The 16,427-nt window shown below is 41.0% G+C and overlaps 1 protein-coding gene across 3 annotated transcripts in view; it reads right to left on the bottom strand.

Moving 5' to 3' along the window:
* Nucleotides 1–16,427, bottom strand: part of LOC122812154 (nuclear factor 7, brain-like) — a 214,158-nt gene that overhangs the window by 75,454 nt on the left and 122,277 nt on the right. For all 3 annotated transcript variants that reach the window (XM_044084472.1, XM_044084470.1, XM_044084471.1), the window contains 2 exons: nucleotides 10,837–10,859; nucleotides 10,625–10,740 (listed from right to left, as the gene is read on the bottom strand). In XM_044084472.1, coding sequence (XP_043940407.1) covers nucleotides 10,625–10,740; nucleotides 10,837–10,859 — 139 coding nt within the window. The remainder of the gene's footprint in view (nucleotides 1–10,624; nucleotides 10,741–10,836; nucleotides 10,860–16,427) is intronic.

The following is a 16,427-nucleotide window of genomic DNA, read 5'->3' as shown; positions in this document are numbered from 1 at the left end:
CTAGTATACCGAGTGTAGGTGGTACACAGTATGGGTGATGATGTCCTATGACCTGGCAAGGTTATGATATGCAGTGTGACATCAACCATACTATCATCTACATCTGTACTGCTGACATCATTTAAGTGATCAAGGTTCATGGACTTTCAGACCAGACTCAGCAGGGTAGCAGTAAAGTACTTCCCATTATCAGTGGTGTCTCCCCCTTCGTGGGTTGTGATACCTGTTGGTGTGCACCATTCAGTGTGTACACAACCTGACATGGAGCTATGTTTTACATGATGTGTACATGGAGACCATCTTGTTTTGCCATATGTGCATGATACAACCTGTGATGTGGGCAGGTCCCATGCAGACTGAGTGCAGCTTGTACTTGTATAGTTGTGGGTACAGGGGCCCTGTGGTGTACATGGATATATGCTTGTGTACCTGTTGAGGGGAGGGGGCCATGTGTTTATATTATCCAAGACCCTATCTGGATTGCTTATTCATGCTAAGCACTTGTTCAGGACTTGTAAACACTACGTAAGCTAATAATTACTATAGCACTCAATCTTCCTCATTACCTACAGGTAAGGGTGAACAGGTTTTGTACATACTTTTCTCACTTGCATAGAGTAATGTAGCTGTTGTACTCACTTTTCTCACTTATCTAGGTGAATGTAGTTCTATATTCAGGCATGTCCAAGAGTCAACTGCCAGTGTTCTCACCTGTCTATCTGATGAATCTGGACATCTTGAGGCAATGTACACATTGCCTCATGTACACAGACAAGCCTCTCCACCTACCACCCAACATTACAACCTGTGAGAGATGCAGTCATCTAGCCAAACTGGAGGTAAAGGTCTCTCCAACCAAGCCTGACCCTGACTGCCATGTGAAGAAGGTACACAGTTGCACAATGCCACACTCATCACATAAGTCTCACTGAATCTACCCCACCATTAACTGGGAAAACTACTCATGTACCAACACATTAGCTCAACGGTTTCTGGAATTCATAAACACCAATGCCCTGACTCAACATATTCACACACCCACCAGGGGCAACAATATCCTAGACCTAGTCATTACCAACATGAGTGACTGGTGCTCCACACATGAAGCCAACTCCTCGTTGGTCCGATCAGACCATGTGCTGAACACTGTTGATATCCACATCCCACACCTACCCCCCATTAAGGGGGCCACAATATAATATGTCTACAAGGCCAACTACATGCTTCTTAAGACAGACGTGGTGGACATCATGACACCCATGCAGATGGACAGTACTGTTACAACTGTTGAATCCTACACAAATGCACTCTATAAGTACTTACAGGAGTGCATGGCTTGTGATATCCCGAACAGAACCAGGACGCTATACTCCTAATTACCTAAACCAATCTGGTGGTCCCCTGCCATAAACATATTGTACTACAGGTGGAAGACACTGTTGCAAATGAGAGTAGAATGCTATGCATGGAGGAGATCCTTGGCCAGCCTCAGTAAGAAGGTGAGATCCCTTATAAGATCCTCCAAATCTAACTATGAAAACTATAACACAACTAATACCAACAACAACCACAAAGCATTCTATAGCTATGTCACATATCTCGAGGTCAACAACCATATCTGCTCTGAGTTACAGCACAAAGGCATGAACATTACAGAAACAATTGATATTGGCAACATCCTGGCAGATCCCTCTCAAAGCTGCACACTCTAAAGGTAATATCACAGCATCCATGGGACCAGACAACATCCCAGGCTGCTTTTTACACGAACTTCAGATCATACTGTCTCCCCACATATGCACCATGTTCAATAATAGCCTTACATCGGGCATAGTGCCCTCTGAATGGCGCACAGCAACAGTTATCCCACTACACAAAGGTGGCACCACAACGGACCATGGGACCCATTTCCCTATAGGCCTGACTAGCCTGGTCTGCAAGGTTATGGTGCACATCATGGATCACTGTCACAGAGACATTGGGTACCTCCCAACCTTTGACCTCTCCCTGTTTGGCATTGTTAAGGCTGGACCATGCATCCTAAACCTGGTGGACTTCTTAGAGACAGTTACCAAGGCATTAGATGAGGGTAAGGAGGTCCACACAGCCTACCTAGATCTCTCATAGGCTTTCAACACCATTCCTCCTTCTGGTATTATCAACATACCCATCTGCCTGAACATTAGCCCTACATAATGTGATGGTTTGCAAAGTGGCTCACAGACAGAACCCACACAGTGGGAGTTGCATACCCTAAGTCCAACTGTATACCAGTTACAACTGGCATCCCCCAGGGCTCAGTCCTAGGACCCCTCATGTTCGGTATATATGTCTCTGATGTACAGACAAGCATAGGAGGGCTTTGGCTGAAAAGGTTTGCAGACAACTGCAAACTAGGGGACATAATTGTTTCCCCAGCTGTTACAGACACCCTCTGGAAGGGTCGCACTGAGATGGATACCTGGTGTTAATATCATGGCGTCAAGCTGAATGCCTAAAAGTGCATAGTCATCCCCTTTGGATATAAATAATTACCCGCAGACTACCACATAGGTGCTAGTCCCCTACATACAGAAATGGTAATACGGGATCCGTGAACCCCAGTAGATAGCAATCTCTCCTTCGATACCCATAATGACAAGGTGGTTAGAATATCCTTCTACATGGCCCCCCCAATCTCTAATGGGTTTGCATCCAGATCAGAGGGGCCATTGTGACTATACATGTCATATTAAACCCATTAGAGGATACAACACCCCATTTGGGATATACCTTACAAGACAACTGCAATAGCTTGGAAGACCACACCAGTACCACACCAAGAGGATTACTGCCCTCAAACAGATGACCTATGCAGCCCAACCTACGAAACTCCAGCTGTACTCGGTTGCATACTACATACTCACAGGAGATCTCTGCTTGACCTACAAGGGCCATGTCCAACCCTGTATTGCTGGATATGCTCCACCTAAACAGAAGCCCCTGAAAGCCACATGCTCTAGGGATATACACCTAACCACAACGATGAGTAGGATGTGCTGGACAGATAGTTTCTTGACCCGGACACTCCCTATGCTTTGGAACAGGATTCCAATGTAAATCAGGCAGGACCCCTCACGAGCACTCTTCAAGGTAAACCTTGATGTGCGGATGGGAGACAGACATGTACCCCGGGGATCACTGCAGTGGCTCTGCTGGACAGTGGCACAGGAAACTTTTGGCTCTGCCATTCAGAGGCACAGGAAACCAACCTATGGGGGTGGAGAAAGCCAACACACACTAGTTAGGCTTACAGATACCCTTGGTAAGACAGCCTAGTACCTACCTTTGCACATATTACATGTCTTATGTGCATGGATAGTTAAATAGCTCTTCCATTTTACTTTGCTATCATGCTGATAAACTGTCGGCTCACTAAAAGACATATGTATCCCGTTATTGTGTATTGTAAATGCCAATTGACATAACTAATGTTTGCCTAACATTACAGTAATGCTATGTAGCTTGTAATACATATCTGCCTACAATACTGTACATTACACAGTTATTGGCACAATATCTCACAATGCAAATCATACTTGCACAGTGGCCCAACCTTCCACATGTTATTCTCTGTAATACACCCATACATATGGCTACAGTTACAATATATTAACATATACTATCCCCTGTTATAGCACATACTTGTTGGACCAGCCCTGCCACTGACATTGGCTGGTGAGGAGTATTTCTGTTCAAAGCCCTTATAAGGCATCCCTTGTGGTGTATGCAGTGTTTGCCTTGTGACCTACAACAGTACACACAAATACTACAAGCGTTACTCTGCTCAACAATACATCACTACAAGATAACTGTTTCCAGTATATGGATTGCGTGCACTTTAAATACTACGTAATAGTACTACATACACAGACATACTGACTGTTCTACATACCTTATTAGTAACCCGAGGTGTTGTTAACTGTTGATTCAATCTTTTTCGGTTTGTGTTTCAATGTTCTTTGTAACGTTCCGCTGGTATATACGAATGGTTTGAATGTGTGATAACACATCCTTTTCCAGTTATATATCGGTAACATGTGGTATCCTGTCCACCAATTGCTGTTCCAAAGTAGTTAATTGGATGCACATCAGCTGTGCAGCTACTCCATTAACCAATACCATGGCAACAGTGGTGTATAACTGAGTACTCCTTTTGGGCGTTGTCCTTTTGCCTTACTGTCGAGGGAGATGGCCTAGATGTGTTATTGCGATACATTTCAACAGCTATATGGAGACACACAGAGATATATTAGCTTCAGGACTCCCGTGGACTGTGTGTAATGGCTAGACGATTTAGTTCTACATGTGAGTACAGCTGTTATATTTCAGAACAGTGCTACTTATGCAGGGTTTGTTTGTATCTGATACTTCTGCAGATGTTTAAGTCTGGCAAGGATGTTTGGCCAACTTAAGGCTGTATGGCTATGCATGAACTGTTATATGGTGTAGAGTGTGCTCACCAGACATCCTTGATTTGGTGTACAAGTGTAGCATACTGTGCTGTTACTCACTAATTGCTAACACATCCTGGTGTACGCACAACCGTCTGAAACGGGATTAGTGCAAACAAACCCTGTTACATCAGCAGCTGTTTCATTGTGTAACAGCAGCTCTTTCACATAGGGCCATGTTAGCGTGTCTCTGACAAGGTATGTTAAGGCTTCTGCAGATGTCATACAGTGTGTGAATGATTTATGATGTTATTACAGTTTGTATTGTAATATGTTTGGGTGTGAGGGTGATGTTGGTGGGTGTGCTTAGCAGATGCAGGTGTATAGGAACTGCTTTTATACATAATCATTATGTGTGTGAGGGTTCCTTCCCTATTTGAACACCTATCCTTTTGTGGACCAATACAATGGTAATTGCAGGCTGATTCATTAAGGCACGGTTATGTAGTTCTTGTATAGCATGCAGGTAATGTTAGTCCTTGAATCCTATCGGTAATACATCTGAATGTAATAATGTGTTGCTACATGATAGGTGTGTATTACTGTCATAGGTATTTGCAGTCATCGTAGTTGTGTTGGTGACTGACCATCTTTGGCTAGGGTTGCCACCTTTTCATATGTTCATAGTGGGTCCTTTTCGGGACACACATCTGATTTTACAGACCGACACAAACCCATGGTCAATACAAGGGATATAACTTTCCTTTCTTGCCTAAATATAAGCTTATTCTTGTAGTAGTTTAGTTGCTTATCCTGTTTCCTGTAACATGTAGGTATTTTAGATACAGAAGTAACTATTGTATGCAACTATTACAATACATATGGGACATAATTATGTCCTACAATCCCAGGACATTTGCCACATTTAATATATTTGGTCAGGACACAACTGCCCAAATAGGGAGTGTCCTTCGCAAAGTGGGACAGGTGGTAACACTATCATTGGCTCATGTCCATAGCACATATTTGTAATAGTGTATAGGCATATACTCTACATATCCTTTGTTCATAAAGGCTGGTAGTGGCGGAATCCGTGATTGCTATGGTCTATGTTATATACATATATGAACACTTCAACTGCTGTATATGGGAGACCTATGGAATCCCGAAACCACACTGTTCCGACGCACACAGTACCGGGACCAGACTCCCATACCCAACATTACCGACATCGACAGTAACTCGCGAAGGTAACATGAACATGGAACACACACATGCACACACATACACACTGCAACCCAACACATCCAAACAAACCATCCTACACTACTTATGAGCAGGTGGCCAAGCCCCCCTACATCCCCCATGTAGGTGTCTGCACCCCCCACACCTCCCCCTACTTTAATATTCTACATCCTAGGTCACACAAACAGATGAACAAAGCTAACCCACAACCACACATTACAGTCCCCCAAGAACACACACCACACACAGAACACACACTTACACACACTACAGCCCTAAGAAACACACGTACACACAGTAACCTACTCAAACCGCAACACCAGAAGCACTGACTAACTGTCCATTAACATCGTGAGATTACACCTCGTGCATCTGGTGTTTCGGTACTGTGTTCTTTCGGACCTTAAGCCTCAGGATTACAAGCGTTGGTATGTAAAGCAGTCGATATGTGGTAGGTATCCCATTTATATGTACCTCCATGGTTATGTAGATGTTGTTAACCTATCTATATTTCTACACATATATGTATATCCCCATATATCGACATATCTCTCTCTCTCTCCCTCTCTCTCTCTCTATATATATGATGATGTATATAAATATATATATATATATATATATATATATATATATATATATATATATATATAGATATAGATATATATTATATATAACATACACCTTTCATTGGGTACATGCCAGTTTGTCCTATTTCAACACATTCCTACCTTTTGTGTTTTATCCTGTCAGTATACACGACTGCCACTGGTACATCTCAGGTAACTTAGTGGTATGTTATTGTGATGAATGTGTACATGGCTGCGTGTTCTAATCCTGGCAGTGATATCTTACCTCTCTGAGCAGGCACTGGTAGTGCACGGGTGTTTAACTCACATTTCAGCAATTGTGTGTTCCACATGTTTATTATTCTGTGGAGAACTACCTATATATGCAAGCTGTGTTTAAGGTACACTATGTAACATGTACACATCTGAGAAGATTCCTTCAGGGATACTCCCCATTATTTGGAACTACATCCCTGATTACATTATACAAAACCCCTCACTGACACTCTGGGGAATCCTTGCAGAGTGGGTGGTGAACAGTAGCTACGCCCCAGGGATCCTGCAAGTGGCTCTGCTCCACAGAGGGACAGTTAATTTATCGATGGGGTGGTGGCAGCAGACGTATTTTGCCTATGCGGTTGGGCATGTACCTACCTATGTATCTATGAACCTGTACATACAGTATGGACACATGCTGATAGCTTAATTTACTGTTCAGGTATTGACTTACCTTGTGCCAATGGCGGATGTGTGTACAATAGTTGAGAGCTACCTATGTAGGATGCACACAGCAGACCACCTATACATGACAATTTACAGGTGGTTGTGCGTGTGTGCCATCCATGTTTGCTGTGTGTGCAGGTGGAGAAGGGTGTCAGTCCATGAGTGCCTACACTGTCAGTGTGTGTGCTATATGTTCCCTCTTTGCCAAGGCATGGGCATACTGGGCATGCCTCCGTCTGCCTACGGGGGCTAGCACAAGGTGTTCCTGGTCTGAGTCCCCCTGTGCCTGTGGGTCCCTTGGCAATGGTGGTGGGCTGTGAGGGCCTTCACCATTCTGTCCCTGCTGCAGCTGTTTCCGCAGGATCATATTGTGTAGCATGGCACATACTATGAAGATCTGGGCAACGTTCCTGGAGAGTACTGCAAGGCTCCACCAGATATGTCCAAGCACTGGAACCATGATCTCAGCATCCCAAACACGCGCTGTATGATGATTCTGGTTTCTGTGTGTGCCTCATGGCGTTCTTGCGTGGCTGTGTGTGCATTTCTGATGGGAGTCATCTTCCACAGTTCCAGTGCATAGCCAGCATCCCCCACCAGGTGGCCATATGGGGTGTGTCCCCCCCGGCAAATACCTGATACAGCTGTGAGGCATGTCAGATGTGGGAGTCGTGATAGCATCCAGGGCTGCCAGCACACACATCCATGATAATGCCCTGGGCATTGCACATGACCTGGCAGTTGATGGAGGGGAATCCCTTGCGTCTTATGTAGTGCCTACCCTGCTCACCGGGTGGAGACTTGATGTGGATGTGCGTGCAGTCTATTGCACCCAGTACCTCAGGGTAGTCTGCCACATGGTGGAAGAGACGCATATTGCTGGCCAACGTCTCCTGCGTTCGGGGGAAGTATATGTGCTCATTGGCATGTGGTAACATGGCATCCAGGAACTGGTGGAGTACCCTGGATGCTGATGCCTGTGAGATCCCCATGATATCCCCAGTTGGCCTTTGGAAGGTACCTGTGGCTAGTATTCTCAAGCTTACACATACCTTCGTGTCCACTGGGATGGGTTCCCCTCTGTTACTTCTGGCTCTGAGGTGTGGACGGCACAGCTCAACAAGTTGCTGTATGATGTCCATGTCCACCCTGTAACGCTCTACTATTTCCAGATCATGTAGCCCCTGGTAGGTTACCCTGGGTCTGAACACTCATCTCCTCCTCTGGTGCCTGAGATGGTTGTCAGCATCATCATCCACATCACCATCAGTCTCCAACACATGCTGGTGAATCAAAGCTATGGCAGCCCCTAACATATACATATTAAAAGTTCCCCGTCTGTATACACCAATGGTGCAGAGTGTCTGGGAATAAAACAAGTGTGTGTGTGGGGCTTTCACACCTTATACTATTGTGAAATGGATGATGCTGGTGTAATTGGGTGTGTTTGTGCTATTCCAGCTGCAGGGTATCTTAATTATTGGTTTTACAGCAGGTACTGCTATTGTGGGGCCTTTGGTGCTGAATTACGCTTGGCTACCATGATTCATCTATTGCCCTTTACTTCTATTTTCAACCCGATTCACCTCCCATTGTCAGGCATGCATCCAGCTGCCACCTTTCTTGTCTTGTGCTTCCATAACCCAGGATTGTGTTGGGAAATATGTTATGTAGCTGATCTACTGCAAGTTTGCTTTGTTCTGCTGTGACAGTTCTCTTTTCTTTGCTGTATGGCATCTCCCCTTTCCTGTTCTGCAGGTAGCTGCTAGCAGCCTTGTTAGCTGTTGTCAATGGCCCACTGTGAGTTCCTAGGTGTTAATTACTCATTTGTACTCCAATTACCATGCTGCTGCATTTCCTTATTGTCTTCCCATATCCTTCCTGTTTCAGCTGTGGTGCACGCCGCACACAACTGTTTACTGGGTTTTGTGTGCGTTTTCATCCACGTTCACATGAACTTTTGGTTACCTTGTGTGCTCTCAGCTAAGCAAAGCTATGGCTACTTCCACACCCCTATCCTGCGGCTTTGCTTTGCAACATACAACACGGATTAGCAATGATCCAATGTACTTAGAGCTATGGTGGCGCGCCCCTCTCTTGATGTCATGTTTACCTTCATGCCACTCCTCGGTGTTGTAAAGCTACGCCGTGTGGTACATCCTTACGCCGGCGGGGCATTTGTGATTCAGTATTACTTGACTCATTTGCATGGCATTGACTACTAATTCCTAGTTACCGCATGGAACACTGTCACAGACCCTTAGCAACCCTTGCGCCATGGTTGTGGTGTAGCATGCGTGCCATTGACTATTATGGGGATATCATGAATTGCGTTACATTACAGTTTTATGACATCTAAATATATTTACCTTGTGAGCCCTTTTGCACACCGATGCACTGCGGTTTTACTTTGCATTGGTACGGTCATGACATTAAATGTTATTTTTTATATGTTGTGCATGTTGTTTTATGCCATTGGCTATATATTTAGCCATTGGCATATATTAACATTATAATACATAAGTTTGGTCCACTTTCATGGCTCCAATTTTATGTTTGACAAAATGTAAACCGTTTTTTTTTTTTTTGGTTTACATTTCTACATGCTTACGCTACGCCTGCACAACTTCATGAATCGTTATATACCTTCATTTGCATACTACACTGCTGCACATAGGGTGATTAGCATGCATGCGCCGAGAGCTGCGCAGCTCTGGCGTACGCTGGTAGTGCACGTGGAAACAGCTCTTACCTGAATCGCTCGACGGCCATATTTGCCACTAGATTGCCAACACTACTCCGGCACATGGTGCAAGCTTCATGAATCCCAGGGACTATCTTCCCTACTAAGGTTTGAGCTCAGAGTATAGGTAAAGAGAAAGGGATAGGGAAGTCCTAGTTGAAAGTCCATCTCTGGTAGTGTTTTTAGTTAAGAAGCTGCTTTTAAAAACAATTAATTAGTAGGGTGTATAAAATACTGCATGGTAACTATAAGAATCAATAGGAAGGTGATATAAAAGATTGGAGAGAAGAGACTGGAAAGGCAATTTACCAAGGAACAATAGGAGGACATTTGTATGGCACCCAAGTATGCAACAAAGTCCAGAAAGCTTAGGCTTTTTGTTTGGAAGTATTTGGATATGTATTTTTATACCCAAGCAGACTTCTGATAATTTGTCATCAGGTAGACAGCACATACTAAAGGTGTGATGGAAAATTGAGAGGTAACTAAAAACATGTTTTTTGAGAATGTAATAAGCTGACACATTTTTAAGAATTTCCTACAGAGTACTTTACTAGAAATGTTGAGGAAGCAAATAGTTGTAGGTAAGGAAATCTTTCCGTTGAGCTGGGGCACAGAATCTGCACTGACTAGGCAAAAGTAAGACCTCACTAATTTTAATGTGATTATACTCTGGTGCTATAGGATCATAGGAAGTTACTAGGCTATTGACACGGAGGCCATTTTAAGCCTAGTCGTTTCAACCCAATATCTGAAAGAAGGACAAATAAGGCAGTGAAGTCCAGGAAGTATTGCAATGTATCAACTTCATTTAAGATGTAATATATCCCGAGTTAAAGACTATAACCTTCAGACAGGTATGTAAACATGATGAAAAATAGTACTGTGGAATTACACAGTATGTAATGATTTACCTGGGTAGATGATGTTTGTCATCTTTTTCCACACTCTGTACTGCAGAGGGCCAATGAATTCTGCTTCATTCAGATCCACTGCTAGCTGTGATGGTCTCCAAAATTGTGTTTGAGCTCTGGACAAGAAAAATATCAGTAATGTCCTGTCAAAACTGCACTGCTATTTCTCAACCAATATATTTACATATGAACAAATGCACTGTAGTACTTACTGATGTAGAAGATCTTTCATGTCCTATAAAGGGATTCACAAAATGAAATAATGGAAGCAAATTAATGCATGAATTTTTATTAATTATAATATACACACAAGTATGACTTGAAATGCTTCATATATTCATTGCAGTTATGCTAATGTAGGAGAGGAGCTAAAGGTTAGCAGCCCATACAGTTATATGCTGTCTCAGATATATTTTACTGTGCTTTTAGCTTGCCTCCATTTCTCTGTATAAAAAGGCTGTGTCTGCGGTCATTGTATAAGAGCAACCAACAGTGTTCTTTACTAGACCTATTTAAATTACTTTCTACCAGCCTTAAAAAGAACCTGTGTATTTAATTAAAACAGTGATTCTAGTAAATTAAATACTACATGTCCTTACATATGATTTCTACTACCAAGTGTCTTGAAGTAATGCCTCAGGATTAAGGCTCTTACTATTATAATTTTATTATTCTTTAAGTGTCTAGAACCTTCCTTTCTGTGGTTTTGTTGTCCTTCGTATTTGACTCTTTAGATTACTTTTTAATATATTTTCCAGTAGAAATTTTTCTGTTAGGCTTTCTTTAGATTGTGCATCTACTGCCTGCTTTCAAGATATCTTGTTTCTTTCACCTGTAAGCCAGTACGGATTTGTTTCTTTCATTTTCACAAGCAATGGAATAGAAGTAACATTTTTAGATTTACTGATTTTAAATGTAGATGAACGTACTACCTTCACACATTATAAACCTGGAGCATGACATGCACATATTATAGCTTGGACAAGGCAGCTAGATTTGTTGCTAATACAAGAAATAGAACACGTCACTATTCCGCTCAAAAATCTCTAAACTGGCTAGAATTATCCCACCAGGTAAATTATTCCCAATTTCTCTTAGCACATAAATTACATATAATCCCATTTCCTGCTCCGCTATAAGTACTGTTCTCCAGCATTACATTGCAGATTGTCACTGTGTACCTTCAAGCTTCTGACAAAAATACACTTAACATCTATAGCCTTACAAAAACTGCAGTCAAAGTCTGTACTTACACTGTGTAGCAAAAGTCTGAATACAGTCCCAGCACCATTCAAGCCAATACATAACATTTATTTAAGCTGCAACTAAAAGAATCCCTCTCTGATTCCTGCCTTTGCTCATGTTGCTCTTCTGACTAATAATTTCAGATCCTTCTCCTCTAACACCTATGTTCATCCTATCTTTCCTTTATTTGTTTTATTTCCTTTACTCAATCTCGCATTTACTCTGTTTCTATTAATATATGCATTTACAGTATAGTGTAATATAAGGTAGGTTTCATCTATGTATATGTAACTTCTTTTCTTATATTTGTGGAGCTTTTCTCTACAGACCTCATCTGAAAATGGATAAAATTATCCAGTCATTCCTTCCCAGTAAACAAATGCCAATAAATAAATAAATAAATGGAGCATGACAGTAACATAATAAATGGAAATCTGATCAACTTTCTGTCACACAGTTGAACTTATTAGATTCTACACATGGGGTATGTTTAAGAAAGCTTCTCTAAGTGACAGTGAGAAAGGTATGAAAGACAGAGATGGGAGAGCTGTCAAATTTAAGCGTTATTGCTCTGAAGAAGGAACTTTAGCATTTTAGCATAAATGTTAATGACTATAGTAAACAACCTGCTAAATTAATGAATGAGACAAATTGACTAAGACAGTTTTACCCCAAAAGAGATCATGCTATTAATGGTAATTCAGAATTAGACATAATGCTTTTAAATCTCGAGACATGGTTATGTGTTGTTACATTTAAATGAAGCTGCTGATGACTTTCTACTTTCTGACGTAGCAGCCCTTTAATAGAGAGGTACCACGGAAATAATTAGATCTTGAGATTCAAACTAAGCTAATTCAACTGGAAAGCAGTATAGCAAATCAGATAACTCCCTGCCTGACCTCTGAAAGGTCAAGTAACATTAACCCAAGGAGGTACTCAAAGGAAGAACGCATACAAGTCAATGTTAAAAAAATAATACTGAAATTGTGGAAAGAGTTTGGCAGATGGTAAAAAGAGATACAACTGATAATAAAAATAAGCTTTAACCCCCCATGATAAATTAATAAAATAACATCACTAATAACTTGAACTCTAGCAGAGAATATTGACAGGATCAACACAGAACTCCAGAATGTGCAGATAATTTATTTACAATTTCCAAAGACACTGATTGTAAAATATGTTTCCATTTTTGTTCCAATTAATAACTAAACTGGTTCATCTCTGATCATTTTCAGCCATGAAATGGGCAAGACGAATATAGCATAGATGGAGAATTTAGAGCGACTCACCAACAAGCATCATCTTGGCAGTTAAACATTAAAAAACTAAACGTGCAAATTCCACACAGGCCATAAGTACAGCTTAGGAATAAACCATGAAATACAATATTTGGAGCCACATTGCTCCCATAATATTGAGACTTTACACATGAAAACTTATAAGAAGCTTCTGATGATTATTTATGCTAAAACAGTGGTCAAAGTCTAGACAATTCCAAAAAAGGACTAATGTAGATAAAAATAGACATGCTTCCAGGATAATTCAACAATATGTTCAGGATTTTGTATTTTAGACAAAATTAATATTCAGCGCCAGGACCTCAATAATCGAATTCAACAGAATTATCAACCTTGTTAGCCTAATGAGAGATGTGAAGGTGGTTCTTGACTGAATAACTTTTCATGCAAAGAAACACAGAATGATTAGTTGCTTTTTTCTATGCTGTGCTAAGGTGACTAGATTGAATTTTATGCCACAAAAGGCAAAACAAAAAGGTTAGTTCCTCATCTATCATGACAAGAATAAATAGCCTTTCTATGGAAACATTCCTGCTAAAATAAAGGGAACATTAGCTACATAGTATTACAGACTACAGAAATGATATTGGCCATAAATGTGATGAGGAAATCATGAGAGGATTTGGTGGTATTACTAAGCTATTGAATATCTTTCAATTTTATTGAATTATGGTAGGATTTATTCAAAGAATGGGGCAGTAGCCCCTTTAGTAGGATGGTCAGAAGATTAAATGGCACCTTGTCCTCTAAATCTAAACTGGGTGGCTTCATGTTCATGGATATTAGTAAACTGATTATTGGGGAGATTATTATTATTATTTGAGAGATGGTACCCACAGTAATAGGGCAATAAAAATGCCCCAGTGAGCATCCTTCTGTTGCTGGACTGTTTCTCTGAAAAAAATAAAAATAGTTCTCTAGAGAAAAAGGATTTTTTTTAACAAATGTAGAAGTGTAGCTGTAAAACCCTATTAACATTTTTTCCATATGCACACATTATGCATTATGATGTTTTTATTTCTAACAACTGTTTTTCAGTCCAACATAACATAAATCATTCAATTCCTGCCTTCCCTTAATCCTCAGTCATCTTCTTGGACGTTACTCTGCATGTATTGTTTCCACAAATTCCACTTATTTTTATGTAATTTGCACACTCCCTTTTCTAACGATCCATCTTTCAGTTATTTTATATCTTTTACAATATTCAGTACTTCAAATACAGTTGGTTTAGATTTCGGTTTCCATTTTCTAGTAATTACTTGTTATGGCAAACAACATGTGCCTAAACAATTCAGATACTATGTCCTAGCTCTAAAGATATTTTCTTAGTTACAGCAATTTGCTTACCCAATATTTATGATAAAATACTATTGTAGGGATTTTTTTTTAATCTCCCAACTCTTTACACTCCCAAAAAACATGTTCCCAGTTATATCTTTCTTCCCCATCACACTTCCAACATTTGCTATCTACCTGAGGAATATACTTTAAAGTCTGCTTGGAGAATATAAATCACTATGCAAACACTTCCAAGCAAAAATCCTAAACCTCATGGACTTGGTTGTATACTTGGGAGCCATATACATGTCCTCCCATTGTTGCCTTGTAAATTTCTTATCCAGTCTCTCTTCCCAATCTTTTCTAACCTCTTGTGATTGATTCTTATAGTCATCATGCAATATTTTATATGCCTCATCTCATTTTTAAAAGCATCTGCTGTTTTGATTCTACTAAAACCTCTACTAAAGTAGGTCCTTGACTTAGAACTCCCCTATCCCTTTCTCTTTTCATATACCCTGATATCAATCCTTGATAGAGAAGGTAGTCTGTAACCTGCAGTCTAAACTTCTTGGCCTCATCCTACCCTATTACCTTTCCCTTTCAAGTTATTTGCTTCCAATACCTTAGTTCCTTTGCCAGTTTTCTCCAGTAAATGCCAGACCTCTCTTGCCAATTATCTGTATCCCTACTTGCAGTCATTCCTATTGGCAAAATCACTTTTCTCCTTTCGTGTGTTGGCTTAGTACTTAGAATATTTTCTGTACATGTATGAATATAATATTCTATATGGTTATTATTCTCCTTAAGGATCTAAATACAAAATCCCATTCTCTCCTTATTTCTTAAACCCCCTCCCCCACTTCATTATTATCCCTTTCCAGTTTGAATTATAACCTTCTGCTTGTGTTATGTGTATAAGCTTTAACTGTACAGCTCTAAAATACCCCTTCAAATCAGGTAATTCTAAACCACCTTATTCTATTGCAAGGATCAGCTTATCTCACTAAAATCTTGCTCTCTTTCCCTCCCAGATAAATTCCTTCAACTATTTACAGGGGCAGCTCGTGCTATAGGACTGCAGGACTGCAGCCCCCCCACCTGTAGAAAGAAGGAAGAAAAGATTTAAAAAAAAAATTTGCGAGTCCCGGAACTCCACGCATGCGTGCTTGGAGTTCCTTGTACTCACAGAACTCCAGACTGCTGTGTTAGGCAGTCTGGATAGAGGAACATTTCTCCTCTGCCCTGCAGCCCAGAAGTCTGTGTGGGTGATGACTGCAAAGGACGAAAGAACACTGGACTGTGTCACCCGTAGGCTGGAGTCTCCAGCCTACTCTTGCTAGCAAGGAGAAGGGAAACCAGCTGCCGTGGTGGAGGAAACCAGCCATTAACCACTGCTGAGGGGCCGTTAGCTGCACAGATTAGGAGAAGACTAGATTCGGGCCATTAACTTGCATGGATGGATTTAGGTACGGAAAGTAAGTGTGTCATTAGCTTGCACAGACAGAAGACTAGATTTGGGTGATTTAGGTATGGAAATGTTGTGTGGTGTGTGTTTGTGTATGTTGGGGAAGCTTGAGTGAGTTAACCAGCATTGCTGGGTTATTGTTCTTTCAGACTACCTGCAAGGTTGCACCTACAAATACATTTTTATAGGAGTTCCGGTTGTTGTTCCTCAATACAAGCTGCTGTTTTGCAACAGATTGCCTCTGTCACTTGACCTCATACTTGTAACTTTGGAGTGAAAAAAAAAACTGTGAATGTATGCTTTTGTGGGAAGGGTTCCTTTCATGTTCAAGACAGTGCCTTTAGTGGCCCATATGTTGCTGTTTTCCCCATCCTATCTTCAAGTCAATAAGTTATCTACATCTTTTGATGCCGTCAAACATTTGGAGTGACTGGATGCTAAAGCGCATGTTACGTATTGTTATTTATGTAGCGCCCTACTTTTTTTCTCAACACTCATAAAATGT

Source organism: Protopterus annectens, chromosome 9.part0 (genome assembly GCF_019279795.1).
Source record: "Protopterus annectens isolate FY-2018-M chromosome 9.part0, PAN1.0, whole genome shotgun sequence".
In the NCBI taxonomy this organism is placed as follows: Eukaryota; Metazoa; Chordata; order Ceratodontiformes; family Protopteridae; genus Protopterus; species Protopterus annectens.
Note: the sequence above shows the minus strand (reverse complement) of the source record. Positions and strands in the feature narration are given on the sequence as shown.